Consider the following 16,927-nt stretch of genomic DNA (forward strand, 5'->3'; position numbering starts at 1 on the left):
TGTTTAGCCAAAATCCAGAATTTCTGGAAGCACAGAGACCTGCGATGATTCAGGTCTTTTCTTGTCTCTACAGAAATGTGGGTTTTCAGAACTGTATTCATGGCAAAGGCAAAGGAAGACAAAGCAGGAATTCTGTCTGCATGATGGACCACCTTATGCTAATGGAGACCCTCATGTTGGTCATGCATTAAATAAAGTAAGTGTTTACCTGTTTGTATTGGTGTCAGTCATAAACACTTCTTATAATGTGCTATGTATTCTTCATTATGTGCTATGTATTCTTCATTATCGTTTAAATCAATAATGCTTCAAAGTGCTCAATGTTTGGGTATTTGAAAAGCAAATAATGTCATAGTGATAAAGATACTATGCCATGACATAAATACCATTTATCATTATATGGTGTCTGTATACTGAGTGTTCATTTGTGAGGCTGAATGTTTCAGTAAAAAGGATATGTCTTTTTAGAGAAGGTCCAGCCTGTAATTTATTCTTAAGCAATATTAAATGCATGGTTTATTTGTGTATTGAATGTATCACCCCTAAACATGTAGGAGAATGTGTACTTCTATATGTGTATATGTAATAATGTTGTTGTAATGCATGATTGAGCTGTGTATTGCAAATATTCTGTTTTCCTTTGAGTATTTTGTAAGCTTGCTCAGTGATATTTACTTAATCTGGGTGTCCTTTGTGGAACCACAATGTCTAAATGTTTATGGCTTTTAAAATATAAATTTAAGCTTTTAAATGTTACTTCTAGATATGTTTGGATACATTTAGATTCAGTCCTGGGAATGACAGCTTGACACGTGCTACTAATGCTGCTTCACTAAAAGAGTTGTTAAGCACTGGAACAGGCTGCCCAGGGAGGTGGTGGAATCACCATCCCCAGAGGTATTTAAAAGACGTATAGGTGAGGTGCTGAGGAACATGGTTTAGTGATGTGCTTGACAATGTTGGGTTAGTGGTTGGACTCAATGGTTCGTCTTTTCCAACCAAAATGATTCTATGATTCTAAACAGGAAAGACTTAAAATGTGGCCCACAGCTTCTTACAGTACTAATGCCAAAGGCTGGAAAATGACAAGTTGTGGTAGATCACCACTTGTATTAAAAAAACAGTAATACTCTCTAGGCCAATGCTGTAGATCCAGCTCAACGTTTTAAAAATGAGCACAAGTAGGATTCGTTCACTTCAAGTCTTGCAAATTTATAAACTACACCTTTCAGTTGCACTGAATGTGGATTCCTTTGCTCAGAGTCCCTCTGAAGTTCTGCCAAAATACAAAATGATGGGCAAGAAAAATCACAAATGCACAGTCTTAAATGTAAATTTATCATCCAGTCTTTTATATTTGTTTGATTTACATTTTTTAATGGGAAGATCTCTGTTAACAATGTGACTTTCCAGGTGGGGGAGCCAAAGCAATAACAGACACTTGTGTCTTTTCAGATTTTGAAAGACATCACTAATCGTTTCTACATGATGAGGGGTTACAAAGTACATTATGTGCCAGGATGGGATTGTCATGGTTTGCCAATTGAGTTGAAGGCGTTGTCAGAAGTCAAAGGAGCTGAAAATCTTTCGCCAATGGAAATTCGACAGAAAGGTAAAATACTGATTGCAATAAGCTTCTAGAAAAAGTTGTCTTAAGCATTTGTACATCCTACTAGTATTTTGCATTTTATGCTTTATATATAGCTTTTATACTTTATTGTGGGCTTTCTTATTAGCTATTGGTAACATTTTCTGTGATCATGTGATATATTTGCCAAGCAGATTGCGTACAATGTAATCTTACGAAGTGAGGTAATTGAATACAGGCGTAATTTTTTGGTATAATGAATGTGCATAGCATTGACCATGGATTTAAAAACACAAAAGGGGGGCAGAGGATTTGGATTTCTGCTTTACTTAACTTTGTAGAGGCATGAAACGTACTTATTAGGTCAATATTCTTTTGGTTTTTGAAGGCTGAATTTGATTAGCAGCTAAGAGGGTGCATGTAAAAATCAGGCTTTGTCAAGACAGTTTGGCTCAGGGTTATAAAAAGAAATGTGTTTACTGTGTTTTTAATAATACTACAGAACTGTAGGGGTGATGCTTTCAGAGAAAGTTAATCTGCCTTATATGGAAACTGGTTTTAAGAAATAATTTCAAATGCTGTATGTATTGAAAGACATCAACATTCAGCTGTAAAGCTGTTTGTAATGAGTAATTTAAACTGCCTTAGCTTGAAGTTGTGACAGTGAAATGGGCTTATTTTTCAGATGTCAGTTGCTGTGAAAAGTTTGGATCAACAAAGCTGTTTAAATCTCACTCTTATTTGTTTGACATCATTTGAGGGTCCATTTTGAGAAATGATTCTTCATAACCAAATATACGTAGTTTTTCACTTCTACTTTAAAAAGACTATTTATATTCTATAGGCACTTGTGCTTTATGTTCCCATGTTAGTACAAAAGTGCCACTCCTAGATCTTTTTACTTTTTAGAGTCCTTTTCCGTCTCCACTTCTTTGAAATGTTTGGGGTTTTTTTTTAAGCCATAATAATACGTTTAGTACACATCAGTATTTAGTGCATAGTTTCAATATGTTCAACTCGGGCGGCACCAATGACGTATTGTAAAGGGTCTTACACTGATCTTTATGAGCTAAACCATGTGCTTTATGGAACTATTCCCTTCAGCCAGAGAATTTGCAGAAAGAGCAATTGAGAGACAGAAATCCGCCTTCATTCGTTGGGGTGTAATGGCAGATTGGACTAACTGCTACTATACGTTTGATCCAAAGTATGAAGCAAACCAGCTCAGAGTCTTCTATAAAATGTATGATAAGGTATGTTGAATTTTTGTTGAAATGTGTTTTGAATTACTATGAGTTTTGAATCTTTTAACTTTCTCTTTCTTCTTTAGGGTTTAATTTATCAGGACTATAAACCTGTGTTCTGGTCTCCTTCAGCAAAGTAAGAATTCACATACTATTCTGTCTTCAGAGTTTTACCAAGGCTATTTTATGAACAGCTTTTTATGTTCAAGTGTGTTAACTTTTGTTTGATATCTACACAGAACAGCCTTGGCTGAAGCAGAGCTTGACTACAATGAACAACATGTCAGTCGTTCTGTGTATATGAAATTTCCCCTGGTGAAGTCACCGTCAAAGCTGGCTTCTGTGATGGGTACGACTTCTGTACAGTTTCTAAGACTGATAGCTTTTATTTTCTTTATAATTGTAAGTAAAGTACTTCTAATTTACATCTGTAGATGGATCATCCCCTGCTAGCGTGCTAGTCTGGACCACACAACCTTGGACTGTGCCAGCCAATCAAGCAGTTTGTTACATGCCAGATTCAGCGTACGTGTCTTTACCTTGGTTCAGTGATCTGTGGCAGTCCTTATCGATATTTTATCAGCAAAGTTAAAACATTCTACACTGCCATTACATTTATTTAAGGCGTCTTTTTTGTGTTTTTTTTTTCCCTAAGTGGCAGAATTGTAGACTTTGTTTCCCTCTCTTAATATATTAATTTTTGCTTTAATTTTAATTTGTTTAAGGTTATTTTTTCTGCCTACTGTTATATTATCTTGGAATTCTTTTGAGGTTTAAGAGTGAATCACACATGTAGATCTTAAAACATATTTTATAGTTATTCTAGAGATGGAGCATTGAAGCAACTTGTAGCTTTGTGGTGTTTGTGGTTATGTAGTATCACAAATATGTACTTGTGTTGTAGGTACGCAATTGTGAAATGTGCAACCACTGGTGAACGCTTCATTCTGGCGGCAGATAGAGTTGAATCTACAGCTGCTGTTTTAGACACACAGTTTGAGGTTATTTCAACGTGTAAAGGTGGGATTTTATATTGTTAAATTGCTTATAAATCTGCATGTAGGCATCTGAAAACTGCTTCAGTTTTGATGTATTAAGTTTGTTTATATTTCGAAAACATGTTTCACTGAAATAATACAAAGAAGACAGGTAGTCTGTCAGATTTAGTCTTGGGGAGTGTGTGAGCCGACACAGGCAGGACGCAGGAACAACCACAGAACCACGGATAAAATACCAAGAGCAGATTTATTTTTGTTACTTCACCATCAAGGGCTCTCCAAAACTGCACCCAGACAGAGGCACGTAAGTGGGAACGCAGCACCATGGGGATGGGTCCTGCTAGCAGCAGAGCAGAAAAGCAAAGACCTCAAATCTGCTGCATTTATCCTATAAATCAGGGATAGTTTTTGAGGTGTAATTTTCTGCTGTGCTTTGATCCTTCCCACAGCAAGGCAGGAATCTTGAGAATGTCTGGTAAGTGCCTCTGAGCCCATCACAGGCCTGTGTTATCTAAACAAGGATGTTCTTGCCAAGCACACAGGGCTAAGCAACAATTAGCATTGTTGATACATGTGTTTTTCAACACTCCAACTGCAGGTCACTTGAGCATATTTACAGTCCTCCTTGGCAGTCTTATGTTCCCACAGTGTGTTTTACCTCAAATTTTCATCCAAAGACTTCAGAGTACTTTTAAAAATCGGGATTCACGCTTGGTCAACTTAAACGTGAAGTGGAAGTCTGTTCAGTGTCAAAGTCTTAATTACACTGGATGCAGTTTGTCTGTCTTCATTGCTGATGAGAACATGGGGCTAATTACAAGTCTACTTGCTAACTGTTTCATTGCTAAGTGCTATGAAAGCTGTGGAAATTACCCAGTATACCAGCTGTTTCAGCTGTTATTGTTAAGTTACTTTTCAAGTTTTTGTTGTTAAGAAGTTTCTTAAGCCTTTGCTATAACCATGAAGAATATTGAGGTGACTGTTGTCTGTATAGACAAATTAGAGCAGTTAAGTTTACATCCTAACAAACTGCATAGTGAAGTTTACATCCTAACAAACTGCATAATGATATTTCTTAACAAACAGACTTTTGATTTGGTGTCATGAGTTGGGATTTAGTATGTCATTTGTAAACTTTATTCATTTGCCCTTATCAGTGATAGATGTTGGAAATATGCCTATCTAAAGGAGGTGAAAATGGTGGTTTCTGTGACTTTCTCTTTTCAAGTTGTTTTAGTGTCTTTCCATACCTTCTTTTTATGGAGGGAAAAAGTTATCCATATTTCTGCTTAATAATCTTGTTTTTACCTAATGATAGGATTACCTGGAGTTAGTGTTTTCTCAGGTTTCACCTTCTTAAATCCCATGATTTACAGATAACATATAATGGTAGAGTTGGACCTTCTGGAAAGGAAATTTAATATTGGAACCTTTTATTTTTATCTTCCCATATATTCAGTAATTAGTTGTATTTGTTACCTTTCTGTGTTTGTGTACCTAACTGACAGCAGTTCCTAAATATGTTCTTTCTAGGAAGAAAGCATTTAGTGAAGGCTATTTTGTCACATGAAGTGTTTCTCAAGCTCTGTCAGTCTTGACTTTCAGGAGGGTTTTACTGCTAAGATTTCTTCAGTGATTTTGAATCTTGAATTGTCACTAGCTTCGTTCATGCTGTACTCTCTGTATGTAATTCAGAGAATTCATTGATAATGATATTATCAGTGCTTAGTAGCAGACCTAGGAACAGATCTCAAATTCAAGATTTTTAGCCTAAGTCATTAATGAGATCTCGTTCTGGAACAGAGATAGTGGTCCCCAAAGACCGGAAATGTGTAGAGTGTCTTTAGGTGGACTAGATGATCTCTTAAGGTCCCTTCCAACCCCTACAATTTAAAAAAAATACAAAACACACCACTGCTAACACAATACTGTTGTCTAGGTTAGAAGAAAAGCTTTTTCTTCAAAGGAAGATGATCCCGTGCAAGATAGACAATCTAGGTTTTGAAAACATTTGGACAGGGACCCATGAACACGATAAAGAAGTAGTACATCTGAATAGTATCCTGTGCATCCACTTGCTGATCACTTGTTTCGTTTTTGCTCTCTGATAAAAGCAACTGAATGCATGAATTATTTCTCTATCTTCTCTTCTGTTGTTTTTTTTTCCCTCCCAGGTGTAGATTTGGCAGATGGTTCTTGTGCTCATCCCACAATTCCTGGCAGGGTCTCTCCTCTCTTACCTGCAAATCATGTGACAATGGCAAAAGGAACAGGATTAGTTCATACAGCCCCAGCTCATGGTATGGAAGACTACAGTGTAGCTTCCCACCATCAGCTGCCCACGGTACTGTATTTTTTTCAGCTGTTGCCCTTGAATTCCTGCAACTGTTTAAACACATGATGCTAAAGTGGTTGTTATGATTTGTGCATAAACCTTGAAAATAGTTTTGAAGCATTCCACTGAGTGTCACTAATGGCCTGTAGGACTGCAGGGCTAACCTTAAAGCATATATCAAAAGAAAAAGATGGAAGTCTTTTATCTATCTGCTAATTAAAGCTTACAGGGTAGTGGTAGAATAGAATCAGGTTTCTCTCTCTACATTTATGTTTTTTAAAGGATAACACAGGCAACAGTTCTCAGATATTGGCTCTCAGTACTGAGAATCAGCTTTTACAACTGTATTTTCTAGACCAATAAATCAGCACGAGGTAGGTCACTATTACTGTTCTTTTTTAGTAAAGCTTGTTTTAAACAGGCTTTACTAAACATCAATACAGTTCAGTTATGTATGATCCAGTTTCTGGTTGCTGGAAATGAAGATCCAGGGTATTCTTTGTTCTTTTGCCTTTTTGAAGAGGTAACTCTTGAGATGTTCCAAAACCTTATTATGTTTGTATTTCTGGTTAGGTTTTTTTCATGAGTAGGGTTTTTCTTGGGGTTTTGTTTGGGTTATTAGTTTTATTTTTCTTTACTAATTTGGAAAGTCACTGAAATACTAACCAGGGGGTTGCTGTAAGACAGCAGTGGTACATCTACAAACATAATGATTCTTGTTTCTTCTGATACATAAAATTCACTTGTCTGGTAGATTACTAAATTGCAGTTCACTAAATCTGAAGTGTACTTAAATACAACATACTTCACTGCTTGTGAGAAATGTGATTACTCAGCAGACTACTTAACTTCCTTTTGAATACCATAGTGGTAATTAATTAGTTGGTATGTGGTATTCTATTGACATGATTAACTTATTTATTTGCAGGATTGCCTTGTGGATGAAGGTGGGTGTTTTACTGAAGCTGCAGGTCCTGAACTTCAAAACAAGAATGTCCTTGAAGAGGGAAACGAAGCTGGTGAGTATCTGATGGTTTAGCCATTTATCATTTAAATTGCTGCAGGTGTATTTTGAGGTTTCATGTAAACTGAACACAGTTTGAATATGGTTGAGGTACAGGTACTTCATACTATGTGTTGATGATGGAAAGGAATGAGTTGAGCTTAAACGTAGTAGGGCATTCAGATCTGATTTTAATCATCCCTCACTTTTTCTCTCAGTCATTCGGATGCTTCAAGCAGCCAGGAGTTTGTTAAAAGAGGAGAAGTATGTGCACAGTTACCCATATGACTGGAGGACTAAAAAACCAATGATTATTCGTGCCAGCAAGCAGTGGTTTGTAAACACAGCAAGTGTGAAGGCTGCAGCACAGGTATATAATTTTACTTTCTTATGGGACATTTAAAGACAGCTGATGCTGTTTGGAAATCAGCAAAGCATGCTATAGCTCACTCCAGAATATATTCTTCTGTAGGGTTTACAAACACTGGTTGAAAAGTGTTAGTTATTTGTAGAAGTGGTGAATGTTGTTGTTTTGGTTTCTTTTTTTCAATACTGATACAATCTGGGATAGATACATTGACTGATGTATTTGTTCATTGTATTTACAGGAGATGTATGAGTTTCTTAGAGCTACTGAATTATTTTCCCCATAAACATTTTTTAAAAAATATAACATTTGGAGGAATTCAAACAGAATCAGAAGAGAGTTTTACCACTATTAAAATTACCTTTGTTGGCAGTAACATGGCCAGCCATCTTTGCTCCCCTACTAATTTTGCTACAGTCCTATTTTAAGTAACTTCTAAACTTTTTTAAATGCAATGCTCTTTGAAATAACGTACATCCACACAGAAAACTCAGGCCAGCACTTTAGGCTGTCTTGGGAAACAGTGATTTCATTTAATGAGGGCATTTCATTTTAATGAGGTGTTTATTCTATATTCACCTTTGTGTATAATGAATTTAAAAATGCTGGTTATTTATCTGAGTTGGGAGTTGAGTGGTAGCAGTACTGATGCAGGCAGTATCTGTCAAGATGGGGTTTCAAAGTAGATAACAGCACAAGACTCAATGAATTATTACCCTTCAGATAGTGACACTGATGTCATTTCTGAGGCACTTTAGGGTGGATCTGAGAGAGAATCACCTGGCAAACAAGCGTTGGTTGTTCTGTGGGAAAATGCACAGCATATACAGCATTCAAGGTACATTGTTGTAAAGAAACATGCACTGAAGCAAACAAAGTAAATGTGACACTTGCCTGAGAACATCTTACTCAGTACTGGGTTTGGGAATGTAGACCTGTACCTATTTTGACTGGAAACATAAACAGTGTTTGTCTGAGTGCTGAAACATGTTCAACAATTCACTTTATAGGAAGTGCTGAAAAAAGTGAAGGTTGTTCCTACGTCTGCAGTGAACAGAATGCTGGAGATGCTGGACAGGAGGACGTTTTGGTGTATATCACGGCAAAGGTGCTGGGGCGTTCCCATTCCGGTTTTCTATCAGAAGGACACGGGAGAGTGCTTGATAAACAGGTACTCGTCTGGCTTCATATACTGCAAAATGAAAGAATGAGCACAGTCTGTAGTTACACAGCATTATAAAACTTCTGACTACTGAAGTATAAATACATGCTTTTACTTGTGTGTATGTACTTGTTTGTATGCAGAACTAAGCTTATAAGTTAAAGCAATCAAAAGCTCATTGCTGAAGGTGACTTGTAGGTATTTAATAGGAATCGATTTACTTAAGTTTCTAAGTTACTACACCAAGGGGACTTTTCAGGTAATTGCCGCTTTTATCCCTTGGCTTCGAGTTAAGTGAACTGTCAGTAATTGCTGGCTTTTACGTTTAAGCAAGGAGTAAAATGCAAGTTGAGTTAGGATAGACTGCAGCTGTAATTGTAGCGAAGTAAATCAAACAATACAGTTATTTTTTTGTCAAAGTACCTTTTTTGCAATTGGGTGAGTGACAGAAGCAGAACAATCAAATCGGTCTGCAGAATAAAAAGGAGTTTCAAGGCAAAATTAGAGTGCTCTTGAGGAGCCAGCTTCAATAAATGTAAGTGACCTTCAGCTATATGGTTTGGTCTATCTGAAGCTTCAGGTGTTAGCCTTATTCTACTGAACACTGTGTTACAAGAAATCCAGACAACTTAATGCAGAGGAAATCCAAGCTATGCTTCAGAACAGGAAAACTCAACCAGATATGATAATTTTCTGTCTTTCAAGGAGCAGTAGAATTCTGCTTTGACCTCTTTGGGGAACAGAGGTTTACACTTGTGAATATCTCCTAAAGAGATGATTCCATAAAGATAGTATTGTGGAGTTCCACATTCATTGTTTAGTTCCGTAATTGTTTTCTGTTTGATGTATGCTAATGTAACTCCATGTTATACGTCTTAGTCTTAGAACTATTTGTGCAAATTCATTATGGATCATAAGGTTGCATAGCTGGAGATGAAATTAAGTAGTGTTGTCGGACTGTTTTTTTTAATTCTAGTGTTGATTAAATGTACTGCAGAGAGTCCAACGTGTTTCCCAGAGGCTGAACTGAGCACCTAAGTATAGTACTCGGTAAAGCTCAGGGTGTGGAGAGCACGTAATGGACTTTAAGCAGTTAGTCCTTAGCTTTACCTAGTGTGACTGGGTGTGTAGGTGCTCAGATATGTACTTTGACTCTCACAATAGGCAGTAACTGTGAGAAAAGACCACAATAACCATGGTGGTTTATAGTGCCTGAATAATGCTGACACACATCAGGAAATAAACGAATGGAGGCTCTGTGGGGTGTAAAATCATTGTACCTGCAAAAATTGTCACTATATTAAAAAGGAAATGTATGACCGCACAAAAAAATTACAGTTTTTGAGGAAGAGTCTGTCTGCAGACTAGGCTTGGGTGTGTTACTTGTGCTTGTTTAATATTTTTACATATGTAGCTTAAGAACAAAATAAGAGTGAAATAGAAAATCACTTCAGCTGTTGGCGGTCAAATGTGAAGGGCGTCAGGAAGCAATAGCTGCTATAAAGCAGAGAGGAGCTGACCCAGCTGCTACACAAGGTATTTGAAAGAAGGGATGCGTGGGAATTCCTTTAGGTTGCAGTAAAATTACCTTGAAAGCCAGTGACCTGTATTAAAAAAGCATGTCCATTGCAAATTCTTGAGCTGTGTGAAATTATTGCTGGAGTTGCACAATAGGTGGCATTTTGATGTGTTAAACTACTGCAGAGTTTATCATCTCGACCTCTGTGTGTCGGTATCGGCCTAGCAGTCGTGTGTGTAGGTGAATGAAGAAAGGGACAGTATGGCATGTTTGGTTACAATTGACCTGGGAGGAAAAAAAGAGAGACATCTCCAATATGCTTGAAAAGTAGATTTATTTCATTTGACTGACAGCTTCTGATGCTCCTTTATAGTCAGTACTCTTTACTTCCAACATATTTTACAGCAGAGGTGAAATTTTCAAATGAAACTGTAAAACAGTCATTAAATGCTGTAGCAGACTTCAGTAAGCAGAGCAGGAAAAGTGTGCAGAATATTGGCCTATAGAAATGACAGCCAAGTTTAGAAAGCAGTCTGTCAATTCATAGGTCATTTTCCTGGACACCAGTTCTTATTGGAGTAATCAGCTAAATATCTTGTTACGTTTGCATTACCATTTTGAAAATCATACCACAGGAGGTTGCTGATGTATTTCTAACGCTGAAGTTCCACGTTCAGGTTGTGTGGATAGTTAACACTGTTAAAGCAATAGCAAGTAACTTACATTTTGAAACAAAAGCTGTATTCTCTTGAACGCTGGATAAACATGCTTCCAGTAGCAGCTGCTCTGGAGGTTTTGGGTGGCTATCAAAAGTAACAGCATCTCCACTGGAAGTCAGTGCAGTCCACATGGAGTTGCTGTTACATATGAGAGCAACAAATGGTCGATCTTCAGTGATCCTTTTTATGTATCACCTGTAAAAAAAACTTAAAAAAACCAAACCAACCAAAACCCATGTTTCTCTCTGTGAGTTTACCATGAATTTGACGTGAAAAGCTGCAGATAGTTTCTCTTCCAAGATGCAGCTGCTCTTCTATAACAGAATATTTTCCCCACACCAACAATACTGTCTTTCTAACTTAAAAGCCAAGAGCTGGACTGTAATTCTTGTGTACAACATGTCTGATTCAAGATCTCCGTGAATCTTCCTGTTTGCTGCTGTGGCCCACCACAGTCCTAAAAGACATTTAATTTGTATGACTTTGTTGTCTGTGGTTATAAATGTAGTACTCTACTGATTAGATTCTCTATGTACAGTTTACATCATATTGGCACTGGGAATTAAAAAAGAGAGGATAACAAAGCCTTCTATGAGAGAGAAAGAAAAGAGAGAATGTTTTTTCGTTATTGCCATTTTCAATAAGAATATGGTGATAAGATTCTGTGTGGGGGTTTTTTTGTTGATTTTTTTTTTTTTCCTACACAAGCAGGAAAAAAAGATAAGACTTTACACAGAACACATACACAAAAAAAGATTTAAAAGGTTTCCTAGCTTTCAAAATTTAACAGGTTTTGAGAGAAAACGTTCTAGATGGTCCTGCTCTGGCAGGGGAATTGGACTAGATAATCTTTCGAGGTCCGTTCCAACCCTTCAGATTCTGTGGTTCTGTGAAATTCTGTAACTCACAGAAGAGAGAAAGAGCTCCAAAAGTAAAACAAGAGACCTGTATTTCCAGTAGTAGCTCTGACCAGGTAATAGAGATGAGAGATATATTTACTCCAACCTTATGCAACAACTTATGTGCAAATTTGCTGCTCAGATATTGGCAATAGTAAGTACCATTGCAGAGATTATTCTAATACCTGAGAACTTCTGTTCCCTTCTCTGTGACTATGACTAACAACTTAAATTTCTGACATAGAAAACCCCAACCTGTTTCTGAAGTAGATGTACGGTGCGTTCTAGTTTGCTTTTTAAGATAATAAGATATTTCAGTGACTTGTAAGCGGTAGCAACTTACCACAATCAAAATACTTACTGCTGCGGTATCAATGTTCCCGTAAAAATAAAGAAGATAACTTGCCCTCCTTACTGTTGTTTGAAAAGAGGTCGAGAGAACATCAGGCACTGTACTCTTCTCTTCCTCCTGACTATGTCTTAATGCCACCTAATTTCTGTTAACACATTAAATAAGTGTTCAGCATAATCAATATCAGTCTTCAGAGTGATTGGCTGGTGTCGTGGTAGCGTGAATTGCCGTAGGGGTTTCAGTGTTAAAACGTAGCGAGTGACACGTAATGCAAGTTCTTTTAGATAGGATGTGAATACAGGGCAAAGTTTTACAATGGTGTTTATTGCTAACTCAGTGAATTACCATGCTCACGTTGAAGCCCACAGATTATAAAGTGATGAGTAGTTATTTGAGAAAGGTACTTTTCACTTACACCTTGCATAAAAGTCCTTTGTAAAAATCTTTTTTACAGTGTAAGAACCTTAAATATAGTCATTTCTCTCTGTTTTGCTAATAATTAATCATAAGGGTCCTGGGAAAAAGGTAGAGGTATGGGATGTGGGGATGTTTGTTTGTTTGCCTGGGATTTTCCAGACAGTAAGAGGAAAAGGTATTTGTTGAAATGGTATCCTGGAGATCTTTTGTCTTGACTATCTGCTCTTGCAAAATACTTGCCCATGAATGTTCACTTATATTCTTTAGGAAAACTGAATATAATGAAAAAAAAAACCTCGGACTGCTAAAATGGTTCAGTTTGGCTTTGTTTTTCTTGATTTGAATCTCCAATAGAATTTAGCAAATATTGGTCAACAGCAAGTTGACTTCACAGTCATTGTCTCCTTGTTTCTTGTAAGTGACTGGTAATGCAAACCTGACCTTTTAGTTGTCTGAAAACATTTCTCTGTAGCATAATCACAGAATCATAGAATGGTAGGAGTTGGAAAGGACCTTTAGAAGTCATCTAGTCCAACCCAGCTGCCAAAGCAGGTCCACCTAGAATCGTATCCATTAGTTCACTTGTCACAATAATATATCTTAAGAATAATTCTACTCTTCATAAGTTAATAATATAAGCCTTTGCAAGGTTAGTTTCTGGTATGTTTTGTGTTAACGGTGTTATCTAGAATGGTTGACAACTGCTGCGTGACATTGGCAGTGCTTAATTAGTGTAAATGAAGGCAATCATTTTACGATGGTTTCCCAAGGGAGACTGATAGCAAGGTTTTATTTTCTTCTTGTCCCTCCCCCTGCCTCCAATGGAAAGGAGGACAGTTCTTCCTCACTACAAATAATAGTTTGCACAAACACAGTGTTTCAGGTTCCCCCTACCTTGTTAACGTCTCCAAATATTTGTGTGATAGGCCTGGCCTTAATATCTCCTCCATCCAGGAGAGATGTCATTGCAATTGTCAGCTGCAGTGTTGGAAAGCTGATGGCTTTTCAGGCTGTATCCCTTTTACTTTAGAGCTTAAAACATCTGACAAACTGAGATTTCTGACCGAATGCAGACAGTTGCTGGAAAATGTTGTTTGTTAGGAAAGTACTCCAACATGTTGTCCAAGACAGCTGTTAGTTTTGCTCTGTAGCTGGGTTTATCACCTTTTTAAAAATCCCTACAAGCATTGATAACATCAAATACCTGTTGAATGCTTTAAAAAATGTATAAGTTGAAGATTAATTCATTGATGAATTCATAAGACTTTACATTCTTCCATTGAAGTGTATTTGCAATGCAAGAGATTTATAAAGCTTAGTTCCTGTTTACTACTGGCTTTATAAGGCACGCTGGTAGATTTTTCTATACTTGTCAAGGGTAGGATTCTTGATTAGAAGAAGATTCTGTCTATGATTGGATGCTAGAGCCAATAGCAGAGCACTGAATTACTTCTTCCATAAATCACTCAACATGGACTAACATTTTATGTGGTAACAACTGTATTTTAAGGTAAATAATTACCTTATTAATTTAGCTACTCTGTCTTCTGCTGGTGACTTCTATGGGTAAGACTTGGCCAGTAACAGGCAGGCATTGAGACTGTGGAGGGAGCTCTTGAAATGTATTCACTTGAAGACAGCTGATTATCTGTAACTGTTTTTAAAAACACACTGATAGAGTGTTTGGGAAGAATAAAAGATGATGGAGCCTTTTGTTGGCAAGGAGTGAAAAATGGTGTTGTATGTTTTTCTAAATTGTTCCTGGGTGCTACAGCTTGTGTCATTGAAGATCTGAGTGTAGAGCCAGTGGAAGGTACTGATTCCACAAGATCAAGACAGATTCAGTGGAATAGTTTAGTCTGGGCTGAGACAAACAAACTTCTCCTTGACTTATTTGATTTTTTTCCTGAGAGCTTTCTGAATTGGAGGATTTAGCCTGAAGAAGGCACGACATAAGGGATACTTATTCACTCCTTGCCAAGAGTCTACTGGGCCTGGAGTTGTTTGCTTTTGTCTTGGAGAAGTAACACTTCACAACTGCAAGTACAGGCAAATAGGCCACTGTGCAAATATTTCTGAAAGGAAAAAAAATATCATTCAGAACTAGAGCCTCCAAATGTTGTTTTACGAAGATAAACATTAGCAGTTGTATTACAAAGCCATAAATTGCATCCTGTCATCATTAAACTGGAAGGTGGATGATGCCCATTCTGGTGTGAAAGGGTACGAGTGGTGGTGGTGGTATGCTAGCTGTCTGTGGCTTTGTGAGTGCTACTGCTTAATGGGCTTTCTGTCCAGAAAACCTCCTGAGATGTTATACTGGGATTTACTTTGAAAAGTAAATAGGTTGGTTGGTGGTTGATTGATCAATACAATCTATCATTGTAATTTTATTCCCACAGTCAAGAGCAAAACCACGTTTTCTTCTCACTGTTGCACCTCATGTAATTAAGCAATAATTTGTAATGTTTAATGTAATAATTTGTAATAAGGAATAATCTTGTTGGACAACCTGAGTTTTCAAGCTTAAACTATTTGTGCAGGAGTCCACTAAATGTAGTGACGTAGCAGAACGTAGTAGCAGTGCAGAAGTAACACTTTGCTCAAGTCCAAATACAAAACCGAACGATGATGCCAAAAATGTTGGATCATCTGCTTTTTGTGTTTTCAAGATGGTTAGGCCAGGTGATTATTTTATTTTTTCCCCTTTCACAATACTGTGTCAAGAAGTCACATAAATGATTAGGTCTTCGTTTCTTGAGTTAAAACCAAATCTCTGGTGGCTTGGGTAACACAGGGGTTTTAGTTTGAAGTTGGCAGGTGGTGGTGATCTGCCGTACTCTGTAAGTAGAGCAGACACCTTAAACATCATCTCTTTAGTAAGTGCTTGGTGAGTCAGCAACACCAATATGTGAGGTTTGTTTTGTTTATTAAGCTATCTTAATTTATGTCTAGACTTGGCATTAAATGGTATTAAAAATCAATTCCTCACAGCCTTACCTACTGGGGACAATGATTGAATGTGTCATAAATCGTGCACAGAACTTCACACCTTGTGGTTGTGTTATCTGTTTGTATTAAAAAAACTAGTGCTTAGTTAATGTCTATATTTTTTCTTTCCTTATTTCCACAGTACCTGTCCATTTCAGGACCTTTGTCCTGCCTGTTGCTGTGTCATATGATCTCATATATTGCCTTCAGAGCATATGTAGAATGGTTGTTTATGTCACTCTACTGGGTACAAGAATTCTCAAGTTTCCCACATTATTGGAATTAATATATTCTTACATATATTTCTTACCATTTAAAAATATCTATTACTGAAAGAAAGAATCCAGGCAAAAAGAAACGCTGCCATTTCCTAACTCTCCTTCTCTTTATCAAGTGGGGGAAAGAAGACCATTGTCAAAAAGGGCAAACATTTTGAGGAGAAATAGTTTCCGTAAATTCAAGTTCAAGAAATAGCAAGTAAAATGGAGTTTTAGAAGTTTTCAGGCTGTTGGCATATTTTCTAGCTCTCAGTTATTGAATATTTGCAGAAAAAGCTATGTGGAATACACGTGGGTTTCAGTATGTCAAGACTTTGTAGAACCCCATCTATCTGGGAAGACAAAAATAGGAAGTCTTTTTAAGGCAGGCAGAAAGCTCCATGGAATCTTGTCTGGATTAGAAGATGGAAGACCACAGGTTTAAATAGTTTCATTTCTTTTCTTGCCACCTTTTATTTGGGATACTTGGAGAAAGGTATGGTTAACTTTATCAATTCATAAAGCCATTTTTTCCTTCTAACCCAGTCAAACTATCACAGATGTCATCAAAATAGTGGAGCAGCAAGGAACAGATGCATGGTGGACCCTGCCAATTGAAAAACTACTATCAAAAGAGGCTGTAGCAAAGGTAATTTTTTTACTTCAAATACAGAAGGTGTTTGAGACAGTTCGCTGGTGGGAAATCATTTAAAACCTTCATATATTCCCATGATCCTTTTCAGTCTTGTACCTTCATGAGAGGATATCCTGTGAAAGGGATATTCAGAAAGTGAGATCTGAGTATGACAAAGTACAATCAGATTTGTGCCATTAATTCAGGGCGGAGATCTCCATCTTCCTCATTTTGGTTCAGGGTGAAAGTGACGTCCTAAGCAAATTATGAGCACAAACATAGATCAAGTCTTTGTCATTAAAATATATTCGAATTTTTATTTTTCCTAACTTTTTATTGTTCCTTTAACAATTGTGCTTTTAAGCTAGCAGATAAAACCATAGTCTTGCTCTTTCATCTCATTTTTTTGGTAACTCTCCCTTGTTCTGTTTCAGGTTTTCAT

The 16,927-nt window shown here is 37.1% G+C and overlaps 1 protein-coding gene across 1 annotated transcript in view; it reads left to right on the forward strand.

Moving 5' to 3' along the window:
* The window catches only part of IARS2 (isoleucyl-tRNA synthetase 2, mitochondrial), a 30,528-nt gene that overhangs the window by 726 nt on the left and 12,875 nt on the right, over window positions 1-16,927 (forward strand). The window contains exons 2-13 of the mRNA XM_061991449.1: window positions 74-196; window positions 1,456-1,612; window positions 2,693-2,841; window positions 2,919-2,968; window positions 3,072-3,181; window positions 3,267-3,357; window positions 3,737-3,852; window positions 6,005-6,174; window positions 7,094-7,184; window positions 7,387-7,538; window positions 8,546-8,706; window positions 16,398-16,500. Of these exons, the coding sequence (XP_061847433.1) occupies window positions 74-196; window positions 1,456-1,612; window positions 2,693-2,841; window positions 2,919-2,968; window positions 3,072-3,181; window positions 3,267-3,357; window positions 3,737-3,852; window positions 6,005-6,174; window positions 7,094-7,184; window positions 7,387-7,538; window positions 8,546-8,706; window positions 16,398-16,500 (1,473 nt within the window). The remainder of the gene's footprint in view (window positions 1-73; window positions 197-1,455; window positions 1,613-2,692; window positions 2,842-2,918; window positions 2,969-3,071; window positions 3,182-3,266; window positions 3,358-3,736; window positions 3,853-6,004; window positions 6,175-7,093; window positions 7,185-7,386; window positions 7,539-8,545; window positions 8,707-16,397; window positions 16,501-16,927) is intronic.

The sequence above is a fragment of the Colius striatus genome, chromosome 2, assembly GCF_028858725.1.
Source record: "Colius striatus isolate bColStr4 chromosome 2, bColStr4.1.hap1, whole genome shotgun sequence".
Lineage (NCBI taxonomy): Eukaryota > Metazoa > Chordata > Aves > Coliiformes > Coliidae > Colius > Colius striatus.